Source organism: Stenella coeruleoalba (genome assembly GCF_951394435.1).
Source record: "Stenella coeruleoalba genome assembly, chromosome: 3".
NCBI classification, from domain to species: domain Eukaryota; kingdom Metazoa; phylum Chordata; class Mammalia; order Artiodactyla; family Delphinidae; genus Stenella; species Stenella coeruleoalba.
The window spans coordinates 96,525,579-96,549,131 of record NC_137148.1 but is presented as its reverse complement, the minus strand read 5'-3'; the positions used below and the strand labels follow the sequence as shown (position 1 = coordinate 96,549,131).

The window sequence follows — 23,553 nt, the reverse complement described above, 5'->3', positions numbered from 1 at the left end:
CTTTGTCACAGCTTACCCTCCCACTTCCCCATATCCTCAAGTCCATGCTCTAGTAGGTCTGTGTCTTTATTCCCATCTTACCCCTAGGTACTTCATGACCTTTTTTTTTTTTTTTCTTAGATTCCATATATATGTGTTAGCATACGGTATTTGTTTTTCTCTTTCTGAGTTACTTCACTCTGTATGACAGACTCTAGGTCCATCCACCTCACTACAAGTAACTTAGTTTTGTTTCTTTTTATGGCTGAGTAATATTCCATTGCATATATGTGCCACATCTTCTTTATCCATTCATCTGTTGATGGACACTTAGGTTGCTTCCATGTCCTGGCTATTGTAAATAGAGCTGCAATGAACATTGTGGTACATGACTCTTTTTGAATTATGATTTTCTCAGGGTATATGCCCAGTTGTGGGATTGCTGGGTCGTATGGTAGTTCTATTTGTAGTTTTTTAAGGAGCCTCCATACTGTTCTCCATAGTGGCTGTACCAATTCACATTCCCACCGACAGTGCAAGAGGGTTCCCTTTTCTCCACACCCTCTCCAGCATTTATTGTTTCTAGATTTTTTGATGATGGCCATTCTGACTGGTGTGAGATGATATCTCATTGTAGTTTTGATTTGCATTTCTCTAATGATTAATGATGTTGAGCATTCTTTCATGTGTTTGTTGGCAATCTGTATATCTTCTTTGGAGAAATGTCTATTTAGGTCTTCTGCCCATTTTTGGATTGGGTTGTTTGTTTTTTTGTTATTGAGCTGCATGAGCTGCTTGTGAATTTTGGAGATTAATCCTTTGTCAGTTGCTTCATTTGCAAATATTTTCTCCCATTCTGAGGGTTGTCTTTTGGTCTTGTTTATGGTTTCCTTTGCTGTGCAAAAACTTTGAAGTTTCCTAAGGTCCCATTTGTTTATTTTTGTTTTTATTTCCATTTCTCTAGGAGGTGGGTCAAAAAGGATGCCATCTTAAATGGGATTATTTTCTTGCATTCTCTTTCTGATAGTTCATTATTAGTGTATAGAAAAGCAATAAATTTCTGTATATTCATCTTGTATCCTGCAACTTTGTTGAATTCATTTATTAGTCCTAATAAGCTTTTAGTAGAGACTTTAGGGTTTTCCATATACAGTATCATGTCATTTGCAAACAGTGACAGTTTTGCTTCTCCACTTCCAATTTGAATGTCTTTTATTTCTTTTTCTTGTCTGATTTCTGTGGCTAGGACTCCAATACTCTGTTAAATAGAAGTGGCGAGACTGGGAAGCTTGTCTTTGTCCTCAGTTTAGAGGAAAGTCTTTCAGCTTTTCACTGTTGAGGATGATGTTAGATGTGGTATGTCATAAATGGCATTTATTATGTTGAGATTTGTTCCCTCCATACATATTTTAATGGGAGTTTTTATCATGAATGGATGTTGAATTTTTCAAATGCTTTTTCTTTGTTTATATGATCATGTGATTTTTATCCTTCCTTTTGTTAATGTGGTATATAACACTGATTGGTTTATGAATATTGAGCCATCTAAGGGTCCCTGGAATAAGTTGAACTTGATCATGGTGTACAATACTTTTAATATATTGTTGAATTTGGTTTGCTGACATTTTGGTGAGAATTTTTTCATCTGTATTCATCAAAGATGTTGGCCTGTAATATTCATTTTTTGTAATGTCTTTGTCTGGTTTTGGTATCAGAGTAATGGTGGCCTCAAAGAATGAGTTTGGGTTTTCCTTCCTTCTCAATGTTTTGGACTGTTTTGAGAAAGATAGGTATTAGCACTTGTTAATTTGTTTGGTAGACTTCCCCATGAATCTGTTCAGTATTGGTTTTTTGACTGCGGAGTTTTTTTTTAATTATAAATTCAGTTTCACCACTACTGATTGGTTTGTTCAAATTATCTGTTTCTTCTTGATTCAGTCTTGGCAGTTTGTATGTATCTTAAAATTTGTCCATTTCTTCTAGGTTGTCCAGTTTGTTGACATGTAACTGTTCATAGTATCCTCTTATGATTTATTGTATCTCTGTGGTATTGGTAGTTATTTCTCCTCTTTCATTTCTTATTTTGTTTATTTGGATCCTCTCTCTTATCCTTTTCATGAGCCTGGCTAAAGGTACATCAGTTTTGTTTATCTTTCCATAAAAAGAGCTCTTGGTTTCATTCATCTTTTCTGTTACTTTTTTTTGTTATTTTTTTTGCGGTACGCGGGCCTCTCACTGTTGTGGCCCCTCCCGTTGCAGAGCACAGGCTCCGGACACGCAGCCTCAGTGGCCATGGCTCATGGGCCCAGCCGCTCCACTGCATGTAGGATCTTCCCGGACTGGGGCACGAACCTGTGTCCCCTGCATCGGCAGGTGGACTCTCAACCACTGTGCCACCAGGGAAGCCCTCTGTTGTTTTTTTAATTTTATTTTTTTAAATTTCCTCTCTGTTCTTTATTATTTCCTTCCTTCTGCTGACTTTGGTCTTTGTTTCTTCTTTTTTTTTTAACTCCTTTAGGTGGTAGGTCAGGTTGTTTGATGTTGTTTTTTTTTTTGAGTGAGGACTTTACTACTATAAACTTTCCTCTTAGAACTGCTTTTGTTGCATCTCAAAGATTTTGGAAGTGTTGTGTTTCTATTTTCATTTGTCTCAAGGTATTTTCTGATTTCCTCTTTGGTTTCTTCACTGACCCCTTGCTTTCTTTTTTTTTCTTTTTTTAGTAGTGTGTTGTTTAGTCTCCATGTGTTTGATCTTTCCCCATTTTTCTTTCTGTAGTTGATTTCTAGTTTCATACCTTTGTGGGAAGACAAAAATGCTTAACATAATGTCTGTCCTCTTACATTTGTTGAGACTTGTTTTGTGGCCTAGCATGTGATCTATCCTGGAAAAAGTTTCATTTGCACTTGAAAAGAATGTATTCTGCTGTTTTTGTATGGAATGTCCTGTAGATATCTGTTAAGTCTAACATTTATATTGTGTCATTTAAGATCACTGTTGCCTTACTGATGTTCTGTCTGAATGATCTATTAATGCAGGTGGGATGTTAAAATTCCCTAATATTACTGTACTATTGTCAGTTACTTCCTTTATGTGCCAGTGTTTGCTTTTATATTTAGGTGCTCCTGTATTGGGTGCATATACATCAGTGAGTGTAATAAACTCTTCTTGTACTGATCCCTTTATCATTATATAATGCCCATCTTTATCTTTGTTATTGCTTTTGTTTCAAATTCTCTTTTATCTGATATGATATTGATACCCAATCTTTCTTATAGTTTCCATTTGCATGAAATATCTTTTTCTATCTTCTCACTTTTAGTCTGTGTGTGTGCTTAGCTCTGAAGTGAGTTTCTTGTAGGCAGGATATACATGTGTCTTTTTTTCCCAGTCAGCCACACTATGTCTTTTGATTTGAGCATTTAGTTCATTGATAATTAGAGTAATTATTGATAAGTATGTACTTATTGCCATTTATTACTTATTTTCTGGTTGTTTTTGTAGTTCTCCTCTCTTCCTTTCTTTTTCTTTTTGTTTCTTCCCTTTCATTTGATGATTTTATTTAGTAGTATACTTGTGTTCCTGTCTTGTGTATCTGTTGTAGGTTTTTATTTGTGGTTACCATTGGGGTCGTATATGTTGGCCTATAGCTGTATCTTCTTGTTTGAAACTGGTAGTCATTTAGTTCAAACGCATTCTAGAATATCTACATTTTTCTCCCCTCCCCCACATCTTGTGTTCCTGATGTCATACGTCTCCATGGTTATCCTTTTACTGTTTATTGTAGTTATAGTTGCTTGTACAATTTTTGTTTTTTTTTTTAATCTTCGTACTGGCTTTTTAAAGTGGTTGATTCTCAGCTCTTACTATATATTTGCCTTTCCTGGTGGGATTTTACCTTTCCTATTGATTCTTCTTTTCCACTTAGACAGGACCCTTTAACATTTCTTTTAGGGTTGGTTTTGTATTGAGGAACTTTTTTAGTTTTTGTTTGTCTGAGAAGTCATTTATCTCTCCTTTATTCTAAAAGATAATCATATTAGATAGAGTATCCTTGATTTCAGGTATTCCCTTTCAGCACCTTGAATATATCATACCACCCCCTTCTGGCCTGCAGTTTTTCTGCAGAGAAATAAGCTGATAGCTTTTTAGGAATTCCTTTGTATACGACCCTTTGTTTTTATCTTGCTGCCTTTAGAACTCTCTTTCTGTCTTTGAATTTGCCATTTTAATTATGATATGTCTTGGCATGGGTCTGTTTAGGTTCATCTTGTTTAAGATCCTCTGTGCCTCCTGTACCTAGATATCTCTTTCCTTCTTCAGGCTTGGGAAGTTTTCAGGCATACTTTTCTCAAATATATTTTAGATTCTCTTCTCTCTCTCTTATCGTTCTGGGACCTCTATAATACAAATGTTGGTATTCTTAATGTTATCTGAGAGATCTCTTATTCTGTTTTCATTAAAAAAATTTTTTTTAAATCTTCTGATTAGGTGATTTCTATTATTCTGTCTTTCACATCACTTATACATTCTTCTGTATCACTTAGCCTGCTGTTCATTCCTTCTAGTGTGTTTTTTATTCAGGTATTACATTTTTCGTATTGGATTGGGTGTTTTTTATATTTTCTAGTTCATTGTTAAATATTCACTGTGTACGTCTCTTCTCTTCCCTAATTCAGTTCACATATTTATTACCAATGCTTTGAATTCTTAATCTTGTAGATTTTTATTTCCGTTTTATTATTTATGTATTAGGGGTGTTCTCTTGCTCTTTAAATTGAGACCAGTTCCTCTGCCTTTTCATTTCACTTAATTCTTTTTGCCTCTATTGCAGTCTTGAAAGGGTTATTGTGTGTCTGTGTGCGAGTGTCCCTATACAGACTGCTTGTCCCCAGTGCCATTGGTGGGAGAGCTGAATTTGACATGGACACAAGTTATGTCTTTCCTCATGGTGTGTTGGCAACTCTTACCTTGGTAGTCAGTGGGGCTGGAGATGGATAGGCTAGACTTCAGCTGGGTGTGAGGCAGGGCTTCCCCTCTGCTCAGTGGCCATCACCACCCTTTCAGGAGTGGGTTCTGACTCCAAGTTGCTAGAGCAGTAGCCCTGAGGGTTGGGCCTGAGCTGGCTGTGCTTTTCTTAAGTATGTGTTTTCTCCTTTCCCTACACTGTGACCCTTGCCTCAGCAAGGCATTGCAGGGGAGGGGGGTTATGCAGAAGCAAGTGGGGCCCGTGTGGGCTGTTGGCCTGTGTTGGCTCCAGGCAGAGGTCCAAGCTGTCTTCAATGAGGTACCTGTGTAGGTGCCTGCGATTGGTTTTCCTCATTCCACTCAGGCTCAGCCTCTGGTGCAAGTCCCCTTTGTCTCCTACAGCTGATCACTGCCTCCAGCCTCTGCCACCCCTGCCCTGTTGTGGAGCTACACTTCAGGGCCGTGGGTACCAGCATGGACTCTCGACATGTATCAGTGGATGTGAGCTGTGGTGGAGTGGCTGCTGTAAGAGATCTGGACTGTTTCTAATGCACTGCTTGATTTATGCCAATGGTGGTTGTCACCACCCTCCCAGGCTCTTCTTCAGACCAGGTCACCTCTGTGTCCCACGGTCAGGTATTCTTCCTGCATGGCTGCCCCATATCCAGTTCTGCTGGATATGGAAGGAGTGAGGCTAGATTGTTTGCTTGGCTTGGGTTGTGGGAAACCTGGCAGCCAATAGAGCAGACCTCTCTCCACCCTGCCTGGGGGCAAACCAGCATCTCTATGCTCCTCCTCAGTAGTGGAGCCCAGGCTTCCTTCAGTCTTCCTGTTAACCCCTGAGGTCCTCCAACCGGCAAAGTGAGCTCGTCTCTGCTGCGTAGGACCCCAGGACTGGGTTGCCCAAGCTATGGTTTTCACCACTCACTCCCCAGGGTGCGTGTCTGCCCATGTATTCTCCCTTTTCCTCTGGGTCCCTTCCTGGGGCACGGGTCCCAACTCGATTGCTTTTCTTGCCTTCCTGCACAGTTGATTACATGTGTATCTTTCTTATAGCCTTGGTTGTACAGAAAAGTCCTTCTACCAGTTTCCAGTTAGTTTTCAGTGAGAACTGTTCCACATGTAGATATATTTTTGATGTGATTTTGGGGGGAAATTTATCCTCTTACTCTGCCATCTTGATGAATCTACTTCATGTATTTCTATAAGATGTGAGACATCTCACTTTCAGAAATCACAGTTAATGTATAAATTACTACAATGATAACACTATTAGTAAATTAATAGGACTCATCTGTACACATGTGCTCTGAATCTTGTCTCTTATAGATTCTTTGTGAATTATGACTTTTCCTCCTACATGTCTAACTTCTCTGTCTAGTGACGTGTTCAAGTCTTTACCTTACTTTAAATAAACTGAGTCATCCTTCAGCCTACATATCTTTTCATATTTTTTATTATCCAAATTTTTAGAAGAGTAATTTCTACCCTTGATTTATCTCCCTTATTTCATTCACTGTTTCACTGATATAACTCTCAGTGAGTCACCAATGACTTTTATATTCTGAACCTAAAGAATTCTTTAGTTCCAGTGTAATCTTCTGCATAATAGTTAACATTGATAACCATTTCTTCTTCTTAAAATACTATTTCTTTGACCTCTGTGGCACTGTCATCATCACGTTTTCTCCTATTTCTGTGATTTCCCCTTTTTAGGTCCCTTGAAATTCCCATCAGATTCTTTTCTTTTCTCTTTCTAGATGGTCCTCTTCATACCCATGGCAAAAATTTCTCTTTGGGTCAGAACTCTCTGTTGAGTTCCAAACCTTTATACCTACGTTCCTATTTGATACCTCCACCTTTCCCATATTTAACTATCATTTTCCTCTTGCCCACTTGTGACCGAGCTGTCCTATCCTTTATGTTACCAATCTCAGTGAGTGACAACATTCTCATTTGTCCAAGAAAATCCAGGAATCAAGTTTGATTCTTCTCTCTCTCTCTGTTATGTCTCCCAAGTTCAATCAGTCACTAAGGGCTGCTTTTCCTATGCCCTTAAACTCACCCAACTCTGTCTACTTCTTTCCAATTACACTGTTCCAGCCCTAGTCTGGGCAGTCATCACCTGATATCTCTTACCCCTTCCCTCTGACTCCTCTACTGATCACTCCAGTCCATTCTTTTACATTCCATTCGAAATAATCTTTCTGAAATGCTAATCTAAATATGCCATTCTCCTATGTAAAAATCTTCCATGACACCTATACCCTGTTTGGATGTAGGATCTTTCACATTTCCTGCTTCCCAGAGTTCTTTTCCCCCTGCTTGCCTTTCATTGGCTGTGGACTTTGCACAGTTGCCATTCAAATTCTTTTTCTAAACCTCATTGGAAAACACCAGCTTGCAGTTCAAGTCACTGTGATAAATGGCAGAGGGGCTAGATCACCTTTCTTCATAGACTGCTTTTCTGTGACATGCTGGGCAAACTTCAAGTTGTACCACATTTAAAATGAGACCAAAAGCATTTGAACTTTGACAAAACATCTCTTAAGAATCCTACCTGCTAACTTTAGTGTGCCATTTATTTTGATTAAATATCCCTTTTGAACCCACAACCTTCTGTTATTCTCTATGAGACAGCTCTTGACAACATTTTGCTGAATGATAGTAGCATGTGTCACATTAAATTTTTCTTTGCCTTGTTTCCCTTTTCAAACTAAAGCCAGTCTGTTTCTGAAGGTTGCCTGTCCATTGACAGGACATACTAGGACCCTATGATGATCTAAATCCATTCATGTTATCCTTCTTCATGTAGGAATGTATACACTGATTTTTACTTGCAGTGAGAATCAGCAGATGATGATTGTTTTTTGGGGTGTAATCTGATCTTTAAAAGACAAATCTGTATGTTTACTTTTTTCAGATTTGTGTAATTCCAGTTCAGACGGTGTGTTGGCTAACATATATCTTTTAAGACTGATTTTTTGTTTACTCTGAAAACTCAGGGTTTTAAATCAGTGTTGTTGTTTTTTTTTTGCGGTACGCGGGCCCCTCACTGTTGTGGCCTCTCCCGTTGTAGAGCATAGGCTACGGACGCGCAGGCTCAGAGGCCATGGCCCACAGGCCCAGCCGCTCTGCGGCATGTGGGATCTTCCCGGACAGGGGCACGAACTCGTGTCGCCTGCATCGGCAGATGGACTCTCAACCACTGCGCCACCAGGGAAGCCCCTAAATCAGTGTTTTTAAACACTTCTAGTTACACACCAATGCAATAGCAAAGCCCAAGGAAACGCTCAAAACAACTCAGCTTTCACTTATTGATTTACAAATTGAGTAGCTGATCTCATAAACAATGCATAGCGCCATAGTCTGAGTCAGATATCTCTAAGCTTAAAGTTTTGCTTTTAATAGCCTCGTATAGTGCTACTGTGTTAGTTATAAATGTTAAAAAATAAAAAGTTTTAGAAGTCATTCCTCCTCACTAAAAAAAGTAGGAAATGCAAACAAAAGGTGAACAAAAATTAAATTTTACATGTTCCTTATGTATTAGGAATAAGGTCTGTTAACTTTCTTTAGTGCTGTCCTTCAGTTATACACAATTCTGCTATATAATATATATTCAATAAGTATGATAAATAGTAGTTGAGTGAATGGAGAAAAGTATATAAATGTAAATAATGGTACTTTTTCATGTCTTAAATTTGTCCCTTAATGTGACACTGATAAAAGCACACTGTCCATTATATAAGCAATAATTTCCCTATAGGCAACATTTTTTCTATTATTAGGCATCTAAATAATTCCTTATTATAGATAAATGTAATTATGAAATAACTTGGGCATATATCTTATCTGCATATTAAAATATCTGCATTTTAAAATGATTTTGTTATCTAATATGTTTGTATATCTTTTAAAAGTTGTTGATAAATATTATCAAATTCCTTTTCAGAATGATTGTATTTAATTCGTACTCCCAGCAAAAATGGCTGAGAATATCTGTTGCATAGTACCTTTATTATATTAAACGTTATTATTTTAAAATGTGAATTTCATGGCACAGTCATTTTATATTATTTGAATTAAAATGTTTTTTAGTACTCTGGCTAAACAGTTTGCATTTACCAGCACTTTGACTTCTGTGGGTTTTCTGTGTGAACCTATTGACAAGATTTTTTTCTAACACTTATTGAACACCAGGCACTATTCTGAGTGTTTTATATGTATTGATTTACTTGATCCTCACAACAACCTTGTGAATATTGGGATATTCCTATAATCCCCATTTTACAGATGAAGGAAATAGATAGCTGGGATGATTTCTGATGTTGTGTAAGAAGATATAATATGATAATTTTGTTACATATTTGTGGAAAATTTTTTATTAATTTTTATTGGAGTATAGTTGCTTTACAATGTTGTGTTAGTTTCTGCTGTACAGCAAAGTGAATCAGCTATATGTATACATATATCCCTTCTTTTTTGGATTTCCTTCCCATTTAGGTCATCATAGAACATTGGGTAAAGTTCCCTGTGCTATACAGTAGGTTCTCATTAGTTATCTATTTTATACATAGTATCAATAGTGTATATATGTCAATCTCAATCTCCTAATTCATCCCACCACCCCCCTTCGTATCCATGTTTGTTCTCTACATCTGTGTCTCTATTTCTGCTTTGCAAATAAGACCATCAATACCATTTTTCTAGATTCCACATATAGGCATTAATATACGATGTTTGGTTTTCTCTTTCTGACTTACTTCACTCTGTATGACAGTTTCTAGGTTCATCCTCATCTCTGCAAATGACCCAGTTTCATTCCTTTTTATGGCTGAGTATGTGGAAACTCTTTACATATTAAAAATATTAGCCAGGATAAGGAAATGTATGGCAAATTTTTCCATGTTATACGAATTGTCTTTTGTTAGTTTTACCAATACATTTTATGTTGTAAGTTCAATCATTATACCATCATGTTCATTAAAAGTTTAAGTTCATAGGGTTATATATTTATATATTATCCCTGTATTTTATTGGGTTTTTATTGTTTTATAAAAACACAATAATTGGGTTTTTATAAAACCCAATTATTGTTTTATTTTGTTTCTTTATAACTCTTATCCATTTGGAAATCATGTGTTATGTTAAATGAAAATCTCACTTTATTTTCCCTCTTGTGATACCCCAAGAAGTATACTGAGCATATGTACATCTCTGTCTTCAACAAGAAAAATTTTTTTTTCTCTTACCATATATGATACATTATGTAGTATCTGGATATATTATGCTTTCTTACACAGTAGCATAAATATGTATCTAACATTTGACATTTATTTGTTCTATTTAAAACTTCTTTATTTGGTGCCACTTATAAGTACTTCTGAAACACATGGCAATTCATAATCTATATCTTTTATTTACATGATTTATCCTTTAATTAGTTATAGCTCTTTCATGCTTGTTATGTCTTAGATGAGCCAAGTCAACATTTATTTTATGGTCAACATTTAAGTGCATGTAAGAATGCATGGGGCTGTGAAAGCTTTACATGGCAAATAAGATGTCAATAAGGGTAGTATTTTTGCAAATTTCAAGACATTTTAAAATGCCCTCCAATGTTATTTAATAGGATTTATTTGATTAGTGTCTATTTGAAAGTTCTGAATTGTACTGTAATTGTCACTGTTCAAAGAGTACTTCTCAGTGACAGTGTGTATATGATATGCCATTACAGTTCAATTAGGATAGACTTTGATCATATATAATACTTTTCATGCAGTAATAATGAATTTATTGTTTGTCTGCCTCATAATAGATATTGTGCTAGGTTTTTAATATATAAACTTTACATCACTTTTATCAGCTTCATTTTTCACAACTACTGTATTCCTAGATATATTTGTAGATACAGATATTGAAACTTATAGAGGTTAAATCACTGCTTGAAGGTCACACAGCTAATAAGTGCTAGGGCGAACATTTGAACATACATGTCTGAATCTTTATGTTTAATACAATATTTAAATAAACGGTTGGTGTCTTCATAGACTCTCTGATTAGTTTCACCAGTATTTACGAATTACTAAATCACTAAGGTTAAAATTAATATGAAGTCAGAAGACATCTCCACATGTAAATATATTTAACTTTGTTTTATTTTTTGCTTTTTCCAACGTATCTAATAAACGCATAGACACCATGGATCCAATGGGAGTTACACATGTAACTTTCAGCAATTTTTCTAAAATGCCCTCCAATTTGCATCACTGCTTTTTTCTCTTCTGGTGATAAAGACTCACCCTTATACACTGTTGGTGAGAATATAAATTGGTGTACCCACTATGGAAAACAATATGGAGGTTCCTTTAAAAAAAAAAATAGAGTTACTATATGATCCGGCAATCAAACTCTTGGGTATATATCCAGAAAATACAAAACGTCTAATTTGAAAAATAGTACATGCACCCCAATGTTCATAGCAGCACTATTTATAGTAACAAAGACATTGAAACAGCCAAAGGGCCCATCAACAGACAATTGGCTTAAGAATATGTGATATATATATATATATATATATGATATATATATATATATACATATTTCAACCATAAAAGAGATCAAAATATTGCCATTTGCAGCAACATGGATGGACTTAGAGAATATTATACTTAGTGAAGTAAGACAAAGGCAAATACTATATCACTTATATGCAGAATCTAAAAAATAATACAAGTGAATCTGTGTACAAAACAGAAACAGACCCACAGACTTAAAAAACAAACTTATGATTACCAGAGAGGAGAGAGAGAGGTGGAGGAACAAATTAGGAGTATGGGATTAACAGATACAAACTACTATATATAAAATAGATAAGCAACAAGCATTTACTGTATAGCATAAGAAATTATATTTATATGTTATAATAACCTATAATGGAAAATAATCTGAAAAAATATATATATATAACTAGAAAAAAAACAGAGTCATAGAGACTGTATCCATTTGTAATAACCTTACTATTATGTGGTGATGTTTAGGGTGTCATTAATTGTATTGCAAACTTTAAGAGTATTTTTATTCTCCCTAGGGATCTTGATATGGGTTTATAGCAGAAATTCTTTTTAGTGCAGAGTAGAAAAATTCTAGAAAAAGTAACATATCTTTCAAACAAATTGAATGTCTTTTAAAAAATAAGCACTATCATATAATTAGTATTTCAGAGTTCACAGCTATTCTTTTTCCCACATTGTTTTTCACTGACCGTATGATGCCTTATACAATAATAAATATGATGAAATCAAATTTTGTGTATGTATAACATTTCTTTTAAAATACACATGATACCAAAGTTAAACAGGAAAAGATTAAATCACAACCTTATTAAACCTAGAACATGAGACACAAAGCAAAAAGTTTTTTAAAAAGCAGAAAGGCAAATAAATGAAATAGAAAAATAAGAGAAAAAAACCATTGAAACTGAGTTGTGTTTTTTGAAAAGATACACAAATTTAATAAACTTAAGCTAGACTAAGAAACAAAGAGAAGACTTAAAATCAGAAATGAAAGAAGAGACATTAGAACTGACAACACAGAAATAAAGGGGATTATAAGAGATTTTATGCCAACAAATTGGATAACCCAGAACAAATGGATAAATTCCTAGAAATGTACAACAGGCCAAAATTAAATCATGAAGAAAGACAGCACCTAAACAGATCCATAACTAGTATGGAGATTGTATCAGTATCTAAAAACCTTCCCATAAATAAAGAAAACCCCAGGACCAGATGGCATCACTATTGAATTCTACAAAACATTCAAAGAAGAATCCTTTGAATCAAGTCAGTTCTTCCCAGACTCTTCCAAAAAAGTCATACTAGTCTAAGTGAGAGTTACATATAAAATAGTAGTTTCTAAAGTAGCTGATTACCAAGATCATTTGAGAATCTTTTAAAAGACAGAGATTATGAAATCTCTTCCCCAGAAGTTATGATTCAAGTCAAGGCCTTGATGTCAGTATTTTAAATATCTGACTCTGACGCAGAGTTTGGTTTTCATTGATGTGATCACCTCTTAAGAACTGTTGTCTCTTGCTAGGGGAATGGTGGTCAGGTGCTGACCATATGTGATACTTCAGGTCTTCTTCCTTCATCTTTCGTCTTGTGATCTTCACAACCTTTCTCCATTTTCAAGCTCTATTGAGATATATCTGGATTTACCTAAGAAGAGTCTTTCTGAAAATCCTCCTCCAAAATCACTACTGGGTTTAGAGATGGCTTCCTGGGGTACTTAGACCTTTTTGTTGTCTATCATAGGAATTGACCCTGTTTCTCTAATCCATTGCTGTAGAAAAACTACAGCTCTTTCTTTTCATAACTATCTTTCTCTTACAGTCTAAAGTCAAATAATATAGAATCTTCTCCTTCCCATACAGTAACTAAATAGGAATTAATACAGTTTTGAGTTTATTGTCTGTATCCTTTTTAAGGGTTTTCACTAATAGTAACAAGTAGAAAGCAAAGAATGAAACAGAGTTCACCAACATTTTAAGGTCAGCTATCCAAGTTGTCTTTGAAGTGTAACCACTAAAACGATCTTCATTCCTCCTCTTTAACTTCAGGGGAGTTAGAGACAGCCAGGCAAGCCTTCTAGCTAATATTTTATACTTTAGATTAATGTGTCACTACTCTTTAACCTCTTAGATTCCCTTTTTCATACTCATTTTTGATTTGACCATAATTCACATAGGTGGGGGCAAGCAAATATGGCTCTGTGGGCTCTTGGCTCGAACTAGGGAAGAAAGATAATTTATCTTAGCAAAAAAACTAGAAGAATGATACAGGTGAACTTATTTGCAAAACAGAATAGAGACACAGACGTAGAGAAGGGAAGTATGGATACCAGGGTGGAAGGGGAGCTGGGATGAAGTGGGAGAGTAGGATTGACATATATACACTACTATGTATAAAATAGATAACTAATGAGAACCTACTGTATAGCACAGGGAATTCTACTCAGTGCTCTCTGGTGACTTAAATGGGAAGGAAATCAAAAAAAGAGGCAATATATGTATACATATAGCTGATTCACTTTTCTGTACAGCAGAAACTAACACAACATTGTAAAGCAAATATACTCCAGTACAAATTGATTTAAAAAAAAAAAAAACCTACCAAAGTGGAAATCTTAGCATCATTGTTCTTACGTGGTGCCAGAATCATTTTGGGTGATCTCAGGTTAAGTGGGTAATCACTTCCAAGCTATCATGGTTCTCACATAGTGGAGGGATTTCACTTAATGCACTTTTGGAGTTAACTTAATGCACAATACAGGATTTTTTTGAGGTGATTCCTAGATAATAATTTCCTCTTTCCTACATTTTCTGGTAATCAGTGTCAAGCCTCACATTCTCTATTGATGTTTGATTTTTTGTTAGGGATAAGTAGGAGGCTTGAATAGGAAATATTAGAAACTACTCACATAAGCATAGTGCTTTACATAAATAGAAAATTTCAAGGTAGTCTGGTTGATTATGTTTGTCATGTGTTAAAATAATTATCGCATATAAATAAAGCAACCAATTTAAAATACTTATCCTCAAAGACCCTCTTCCTTCCTTCAATTTTTTTCTCTCTCTCTGTTCTTTTGAGTTTTGAGGGTTCTTATTTTGGGAAGGAATTAAAGAAGAGTTCTGCGAAGGTGCTATAGAGAAAATGTCTGCACAGCGATGTGGCTACCAGTTATGAAAATTTGGCATCTCCAAATGAAATGCTCCATAATATGCAGAATATAAAAGTATTTCCAAAGGAGCTTGTGATTTGTCAACGTAGGATATGTTCCAAGTTATATAAGTTTTAAAATGTCATTTACAATGGAAACATCTTGTCATTCTTTGCATTTTATTTTAGTACATCTTAAATACTGTGATTTATGATATACAATGTAGTTCTATAAGATAATGATGTTTATACAATACATATGAGTTCCTGTTTTAATTGTCTGGCACAGGATTCATGTGTATGTACAGTAATTTTTTATGCTGTGGGGAATTAGAGAAGTCTCGTCCTTTGAAAACTGGTGTGTCTGCTGATGCCTCTCACCTGTGTGCCCCATAGGCACTCTCTAAACACCAGAAGAGTGATTACGTGTACAACAACTTCCTTTGACCTGTCCGTTTTGTTTTGTTTTAGATCTCAGGCTGAGGAACCTGTTGTTGCTTACACCAAGGTGCCATTACCTCCACAATGACTCAGCAACCCTGCACAGCATGAGGTACTGTGACATTTTTTTTTTTTTTATTCTGCTCATGTTCGGATGTAAGAATGTTTTTCTGTAGAGAGATTGCATTATTCTAGACCAAGCCCTCAAGTGCTTTTGAAATGATACCATTGTTGATACTTGGGAGAAGTAAAAGGACAGCCACAAGGAGCGGTCCCCCAGAGAACGTCTTGTTGCCCCATATGTTCCTCTTTTAGGTGAATGTATTTATGACTTTCCTTTAAGAGCAGAATTCAGAAAGGTCATCAGTGGTCTAAGATGTCAGGATTAGAAGTGTTGTCCAATCATTTGATTCTGAGAATTAAGCAAATATGATGCTGATTGACTTTTTCAAGAAATTAAGCATGATGTCATTGGGTGGAACTGGGCCACAGAACCATAAAGAAGAGAGAATGGCCCACTTGTTCTGTACACTTTAATTTAGTTGATACTTTTTTCTGCCTGTTGGAGTTGATACTTTTTTCTGCCTGTCTTGCTTGTCAGTTTATTAAAGTAGGCATTGGCTTCGTTAATTCAATTTGTTTCTTCAGTATTTATTAGTGCCTTGTTTTGTTCTCCTAAGGTGGCAAATTTCTTGTTGTAGTTTTTATATGTCTCATCAGTAAAAAGTACTTTGGGATGTAAATTGGCTTTGGCTGGGAGTTGCCTCATCAGTAAAAATTGTTTTTGGACACAAATGTGGCTTGTCTGTGATTTGGCTCAAGTATGAATTTTGCATTATTTTAGAAAATTGTTGTTCTACCATGAGATACTACAGTTATAAAACTATCAATAAAATGTTCAATTCTATTCAATTAAATTAAATATATGATTGGCAATTAGTACGTGCCCAACTTGTATAAAATTTCAAATTTAATATATGTGTAAAAGGCATGAATTACTTTGGAAAAACCAAATATATGGTTGGTATGCTTAAGGTTATATATGCTTAATGATTAGAGGACTACATAATAGAGAGTAGTGTTAGTTATCAAAACTATCAAACCAACATGTTTATTGATTCTAATTTTTGCTTACTTTCTGAGACTTGAGTTGTGATGTGTATTTGTTGTATATGCTTAATGCCGAACATCTTCCTTTTCGTCCCTGTTCTTAACCACTGACCAGCTGTTTTGAAACTTACGGCTAGTTTTCTAACTGGTTGGTGTCTTGTAATATGCTGGTGATAATGACAATAAATTCTATGGAATGGAAGCTGAAACAGTGAAAACTACATAATTATTGGGCAGAAAATATTGATGGAGGGTTTGCAGAAAAACCCTGGGCATGAGATACAAAGACTACAAAGATGGTTGTGACAGGGCAGAGAAGTCAGAAGCTACTCCAGGCAGGAATAGGAGCAAGAACAAAAGGCTTCAGTGTTGGATGAGCATGATATGATCGGAAGGTGTAGAGATGGATTACCTGCAATAGAAGGTGACTCCATAGGAGTCATGGAGACAATTCATAGGCAAAGAAGGTCCTGATAATAGAATATGGGCTTGGACTTTGGGGATTGGGTGTTGGAAAAGTTTGATAGGTTACGAGAAGCCTCTGTACAGACTCTGAACAGGGAAGCAGCACTATGAATCAGTTTTTCTACCTCTGTTGGTCACTTGGAAATCAGGAGGACGTTTCTGGGAGAGGTATCTGGATACAAGAAAAGGTAAGAGAAAGAAGATATAGTGGGCTTCATATACACATCTGGGAGAAGAATGAGCATCAGGGAAGATGGAAAAAGCTATAAGGTCTATCTCAGATCAGACAGCTTTTGAACAGTGGGCACGTGTGGCATAAACCCTTGGTAGAGAACACTGTAGATATTGAAGTAAAGGGGCAAGTACATGAAAACGATACTGGGCTGAACATTCAGATAAATATAGCTGATAGATATATGCAAAATTAAAAAGAAAAGGTGATAAAGGAGCAAACAGGAAGAACAAAATGTTATTTTAGTTCAAACATGAACATAAAGGAAGGACAACATCCTTGAAGACAAACATTATAACTTATTCCTTTTATAAAATCACAAATAATGCTTTGAACCTGACATCACTCTATATGTACTTGTTAAATGATGAATAAATGAGTGAAAGAAGCCTTATCATTAGCAGCTGATTAAAGTAGAATTGAAACAAAAGTGGCTCCCAGGTTTTGAGATGGAATGACTAAAGGATGGGATGCATTTGAAGTGGAGTGGTGTAGTAGGGAGAATAATGGCCCTCAGAGATGTTTATATACTTGTTCTGCATCCTGTGAATATGTTAGGTTATATGGCTTACAAATGTCTTTAGGTTACAAATGCCTTTTAAGCAGGTTAGGTTACAAATGCCTTTTAAGCACCTAAAACATCAATGCTTTAATCTTTTTGGAGAGTTAAATTGCATACTTTTATTCTTTCTCGTAATCCTCATTGAAAAGAAGAAGGCTAGAAAGGAAATTAACATTTATTGAACACAATATGTGTCAGATATTGAAATAGATCTTATACTTGAAATGGGGATTTTTTAAAAATGTTAAACTGATTTACCAAGCTTCACTGTGCTTTTCCAAGCATTTAAACCAATTCATTCATCACTTCTGGAGGATAGAAGATGCCATATAGAACAGGGATTGGCAAACTTTATCTGTAGAAGACCCATTAAGCTTTTTGAGCCAGATATCATCTTTGTCTCATATTCTTCTTTGGCTTTTGGTTTCTTTGATCATTTTTTTAGCAACGTCTTTTATTTATTTATTTTTAAAATTTTATGGAAGTATAGTTGATTTACACTGTTGTGTTAATTTCTGCTATACAGCAAAGTGATTGAGTTATACATATATATTATTTTTCATATTATTTTCCATTATGGTTTATCACAGGATATTGAATATAATTCCCTGTGCTATACAGTAGGACCTTGTTTATCTGTCCTATATATAATAGCTTTAGCAACATCTTGTAAATGTAAAATCTATTCTTAGCTCATGGACCATTCAAAAACAGACTCAGTTTGGCCCAGGGACTGGATTTGGCTTGCATACTGTAGTTTGCCAACTACAACAAATAGGGCAATGCTGAGTTTTATCATAGTGAGAAAATATCCTTGCAACCCAGATTTAGTTGAGACAGAAAAGCATTTTTTCCCCTTCTAATTTCATTTCATCTATCAAGAACTAGTTCTGGGGAAACTGGATTATTTTTACTATTACCTATAGCACAGAAGAATGGATTTAAGGGATATTCCTAAAAGACAAGATAGAGAAGTAGAAAGACCTTCTGGAGCTGAGAGGTGAAGCCAAAGTAAAAGAAAGTGGGAGAAATGCAAATGGTTGGACATTAGTGCTCTTGCATTTTTTTCGAACTCCTAAGTCAAATCACAAGGGTAGGGGTAACAAATATCTAGTAAGGTTTGGAGGGGAAGATTCCAGAAGACAGGGAGTTGTTATGTTCTCCCAATGTATAGACCAAGAAAATTATAGCTCATTAAAGAGATACCTTATCCCAAATTTTTTAAATGTTGTAGAGCAACTTTGGTAGAAGGTGGTGGTCGACATGGCCTGAGTATCTCTTCTGACATACTTAGTTGCTGATGGCTTGTAGGAGAGTTACAAGTATCGTAATGCCCTGGAAGCAAGAAGCTACGGTACTGAAAGGACTGGTGGGTAAGAAGAAGCCTGGTGTTTAAGACAAGGCTGTTTCAAAGCTTCATAATAGTGGAATCTATAAGGGACTACAAACTTCAAAAGCATATACAATTTTGATGACCGGATAGACAAATTTAGCAGCAGAGTATCCAGGGACAAGACCAGAGTGACTGTCTCCCAGTGAGTATCAGTAGAACAGTGTGGTGGACATTACTACTTCTCAAGATTCAGTCAAGCAGTAATGGAATACAAATGGCCAAAATTTTCTGATACTCCTCCCATCATACAGTGGGGATTATACCACCATCCCCTTGGATCAGGTCAGGTTCTGTGAATGCTCTGACCAACATAATGTGATGGAAATAACATTGTGCCAGTTTTCATACCTAGGCCTTCAGGGGAAGGCACATTTTTCTTCCTGTCTCTTGAAACACTTGCTCTTGGGACACACCCTCTGGGCATCTCCAAACTCATTGTTTTGAGAAGCCCAAACTACAGGAGGAAGCTTCATGCAGGCATTCAGGTCAACAGCCTCAGCTGAGCTGCCAGTCACACCCAGTGATATGAGAGAGCCAGGTTAGATGCCTAACCCAACTGATACCTTAGAGATATCTGTAACCTCAGCTGATTTCAGATTACTTCTGTATGAGAAACCTCAAGTGATAACCCTCCAACAGACCCCAGTTAGTCACAGAGCCATGAGAGACAGTACAACAACACAGTAGATAATTGAAAGACAGGCAAAGAACACTTCATCACTACATGGAGAAGAGCTCTCCAGGTGAATCTCCCAACCCAGGAGTGGATTTGTTATGAGTGAGAAGTAGCCTTTCATATATGAAGCCACTTAGATTTCACGGTTAATTTTTACCACAGCTAAACATATGGTTTCTCAAAAAAAAATGTGGGTTTTGGAGCTCAGCAGTTATCAAAATATGGTCTGCAGAACTGGGAATCCCTGAGATCCTTTTAGGCAATCTACAAGGTCAGACTATTTTTATATAATTCTAAGATATATTTTGATGTTTGCATCATGGTGCAGAAGCAATAAAGGTCAAAACTGCTGGTGCGTTAACATAAATCCAGATGGTGGCACCAAACCTAAACTCCATGAATATTTTGTTTTACATGACAAAAGGGACTTTGAAAGTATAATTAAAGTTATTGGCCTTAATATAGGGAGATTATCCTGGATCTTCCTGGTGGGGTCAATCTAATTACACAAGCCTTTCAAGCAGGGAAATTTTTCTACAAAGATGCAAAAGAAATGTGGCAGAAGAGGAGGTCAGAGAGATTCAGAGTATGAGTATGTAACATGCCATTTCATGTTTGAAGATGGAAAGAGCAGCATGGCTGGCAATGCAGAAAGCTCCTTCCTGGCTGACAGGACTATAAGGAACCAGAGATCATAGCCTATAAGCACAGGGAACTAAGTTCTGCCAACATCTTGACCTGAATGATCCTGGCAGCAGATGCTCCCCCAGAGCCTCCAGATAAAAGACCAGGCTTGCCAGTGCCTTGATTTTACGCTTGTGAGACCCAGAGCTAAGAACCAGCTAAGTCCAAGTGGACTTCTGAACAACAAAACTGTGAGGTCATAAACTAGTGGTAATTTATTATGGCAACAATAGAAAACTAATACATTTGAAAAACTTTTGTTACCTTAAGCTTGATAGACATTTCTCATGAGATCAGTGGTGATATTAATAAATGTTTTGGGACTTTGTAGAATGAAATGTGTCAACCATATGGAAGATCTGCATAACTATTCAACCAGTATTTTCCAAGAGATGTTACAAAATCATGCATGAGTGGAAGAGCTATTCAAATTGCGAGGTAAACCTGAGTATAAAAAGAGCACAAATAATTCATTGATATGGTTTCAGATTACTTAGGTACTACTTACTTTTAAGATGCTTTCACTCATTGAGTTGGATTTTGTTGTAGTTTCAAAGAATAGCCACAGTTATATGAAAAGGCTATTAGAATACTCCTTTCTTTTCTAATAAATATGTGTATGAGGCAGGATTTTCTTCAAATATTTCAACTAAACATATCTCAGCAGATTGACTGAAGTATTTATGAAAATCCAAGTATCTTCTATTAAGTCAGATAGCCAGACATTAGATTTGTAAAATGTAAAGAAATGCCATCCTTACCACAGATTTTTTTGAAAATTTTATTTTTTACAAGAATATTATTTGTGTTAAAATATAATGAATTTTTATTGTTATTTTAAAATTAATTGTGCATTTAACATTTTTCTGTTTTGATTACTAACGTGGTAAATAGAAAGAAATGGCCCACATAAACATATAAATAATGCATCCCAGATAAACAAAAACTTTTTGGGTTTCTTTTTTTTTAATTGAAGTATAATTGATATACAATATTATATAAGTTACAGGTATACAATATAGTGATCACAATTTTTAAAGGTTACACTCCATTTATAGTTATTATAAAATATTGGCTGTATTCCCTGTGTTGTAGAATACACCCTTGTAGCTTATCTTATGCCTAATAGTTTTTACCTCTTAATCGCCTACCCCTACATTGCCCCTTCTCCCCATCCCTCTCCCCCCTGGTAACCACTAACTTGTTCTCTATATCTGTCTCTTTCCTTTTTTGTTACGTTGACTAGTTTGTTTGGGTTTCTTAATAGTTTTAATGTGAAAGGGATCCTGAGATCAAGACATTTGAGAAACAATGCCTTCATCAATCCCCACGAATAAGGATTGCACAAGAACCAGAGAGCCCTCATTCTGGGTCTTTAAGAGGAGATGAGCTCTCTCTTCTTCTATCTGTACCTGAAGCATTTTGAAAAAGAGGAAGGAGAGGAAAGATGCTTTGAGAAGGTGAAGCAGTCTTGGTTTTGAATTTGAGCTTTGAACTGACCAAAAAAGTAAGCCCGAAAGAGTCTGTTTTAACCAGAAGAAACCAAGTTGTTTTCCATCGGCCAGGTTAAGTTTACCTAGCTTGCACCCTCACCCCTTTGGTTATCAGCAAAACCAGAATCCAGAACATAATAAAATCAATTTTAAATTGTACTTTACCTCCATTTTATAAATGATAAAATTGAGAGAAAGTAGTAATGGCACTTATTGCATAAATAGCTCCACACTGCCTTCTGAGCGGTGTGTAGATCCCTGTGTGGACACTGCCTAGTGTGGCCAGTTTCTTGGCAGTGTTATCTGCCACCAGAATTTTATATCCTGTGTGCTTTCGGGAAATCTGGTGATTTTATGCTTCCTGAATACAACAGCCTTCTTTCCTCCCAAGCCCTGTGCATTTCTTTTCTGTCTTTAGAATGCCCTTTTCCTTCTTATACACCTGGGGATCTTATATTTTAAAAAGACAATTCTTATGTCACCTTTTGTGTGAAGCCTACTCTGATTAACTCCCCTAAGATCTCTACCAAGCATGATTAATTCCTTCCTTCTCTGTCTCCCGTAATATTTCACACTTATCCTAAATAGAACTATAAAATGTTTAGTGGGGTTTTTTAGGGGGTGAAAAATGTGGTAGCATGCTGTTTTCCTGACAAGTTGTAGAATTCTACTTTTCCACTTTTGACTTTCTATTGTACTTTTACTTTTTCTCTGTTCATCCCATCTGGCTACTCCATTCATGTTGGCAGCAGAACTTTTAGTCCACCCGAATATGTCAGTTGAGATGCAGTTGTGCAGGAAGCAGAAGACTTACTGTGAAACTTTGGGCAGGGGGACTGTTTATTTGTTGATTGTGCCCACTGTATTATAAACTCTTGGAAGACAGGATTCTATCTTTGTGTTCCCAGCATAGTTCTTGGCACATTTACATGCAATGCTGAGTAAATATGTGGCAGATGAGTGCCTGAGTGATAAAATGTTTGAATTGGATAATCTCATTCTTTCGAAAGGTCCTTCCAATTCTTTAGCTCTTTTTCTCTGAACTGCCTTTCTCATTTTCTCCATTGATTTTTCTTTTTATTTCCAATTTTGTTTTATTTTCCTTTGTCTTTTTTGGTATCTAGAATTCTTTCATTTTCTCTGATTTTTTTCCTACATTTTAACACAAATAAATACGCAGACTTCTAATTTAAAATGTCTTCAGTTAGCAGCTTTCCATGTAGACCTTCCCATCTCTATTTTCCCACCAATGTATGCTTGGAGATAAAGAGGAAATTTCACATCACTACCTTAAGTAAAGATGAACAAAGTGCCTCTTGCCATTATAGTGAAGGTATATTTTAACTGAAAGAAATTATCAGTGACCCATTCATGGCTTAAATGATTTTATATTGATGATGAAGAGAATCATGACAACCATAACCAAACACAGCCACCAAATATACACTATAACTATAAACACTTAGCAGCATATAATATTTTCTAAGCCTTTAGGAAACCAGGAATATGGTTATTGCATTTACCATCTGGGTCCAATAAACCTTTTTTATAATTATCTGTCATTTTATGAAAAATTTACAGAAGTAAGAATAAAGAGATAATAAAAATAACTAGAATTGTTGATAATCTAAACATAGCAACATTTTTTGTATCAAGAGAACTGTGGTGTACAAACAGATAAAAGGTGAAAGAATACTGTCACATATACTTTTAGGAAAATAGGATCAACTGGGTTCTTGCTGTGAAATATTACATGCATGCTTAGGTCCAGGTCCTACTTGCTTTATGACTAACTAGTAGGGAATATATTTTTTCTTTATGTTCTTAGAA

At 35.8% G+C, this 23,553-nt stretch overlaps 1 protein-coding gene across 9 annotated transcripts in view; it reads left to right on the top strand.

The window, feature by feature from the left end:
- LOC307183717 (uncharacterized protein) overlaps positions 1 to 23,553 on the top strand; it is a 548,184-nt gene that overhangs the window by 393,722 nt on the left and 130,909 nt on the right. For 4 of the 9 annotated variants that reach the window (XR_013827562.1, XR_013827563.1, XR_013827564.1 and 1 more), the window contains 2 exons: positions 15,139 to 15,220; positions 20,562 to 20,668. Coding sequence is in view for 2 of the 9 variants with exons in the window: in XM_079916640.1 (XP_079772766.1) it covers positions 15,139 to 15,220; positions 20,562 to 20,643 (164 nt within the window). In the remaining 7 variants the exon portion in view is untranslated. Of the gene's footprint in view, positions 1 to 15,138; positions 15,221 to 20,561; positions 20,708 to 21,529; positions 21,691 to 23,553 lie in introns of those variants that run through there. The other 5 variants (XR_013827561.1, XR_013827566.1, XM_079916641.1 and 2 more) reach the window with 3 other exon arrangements.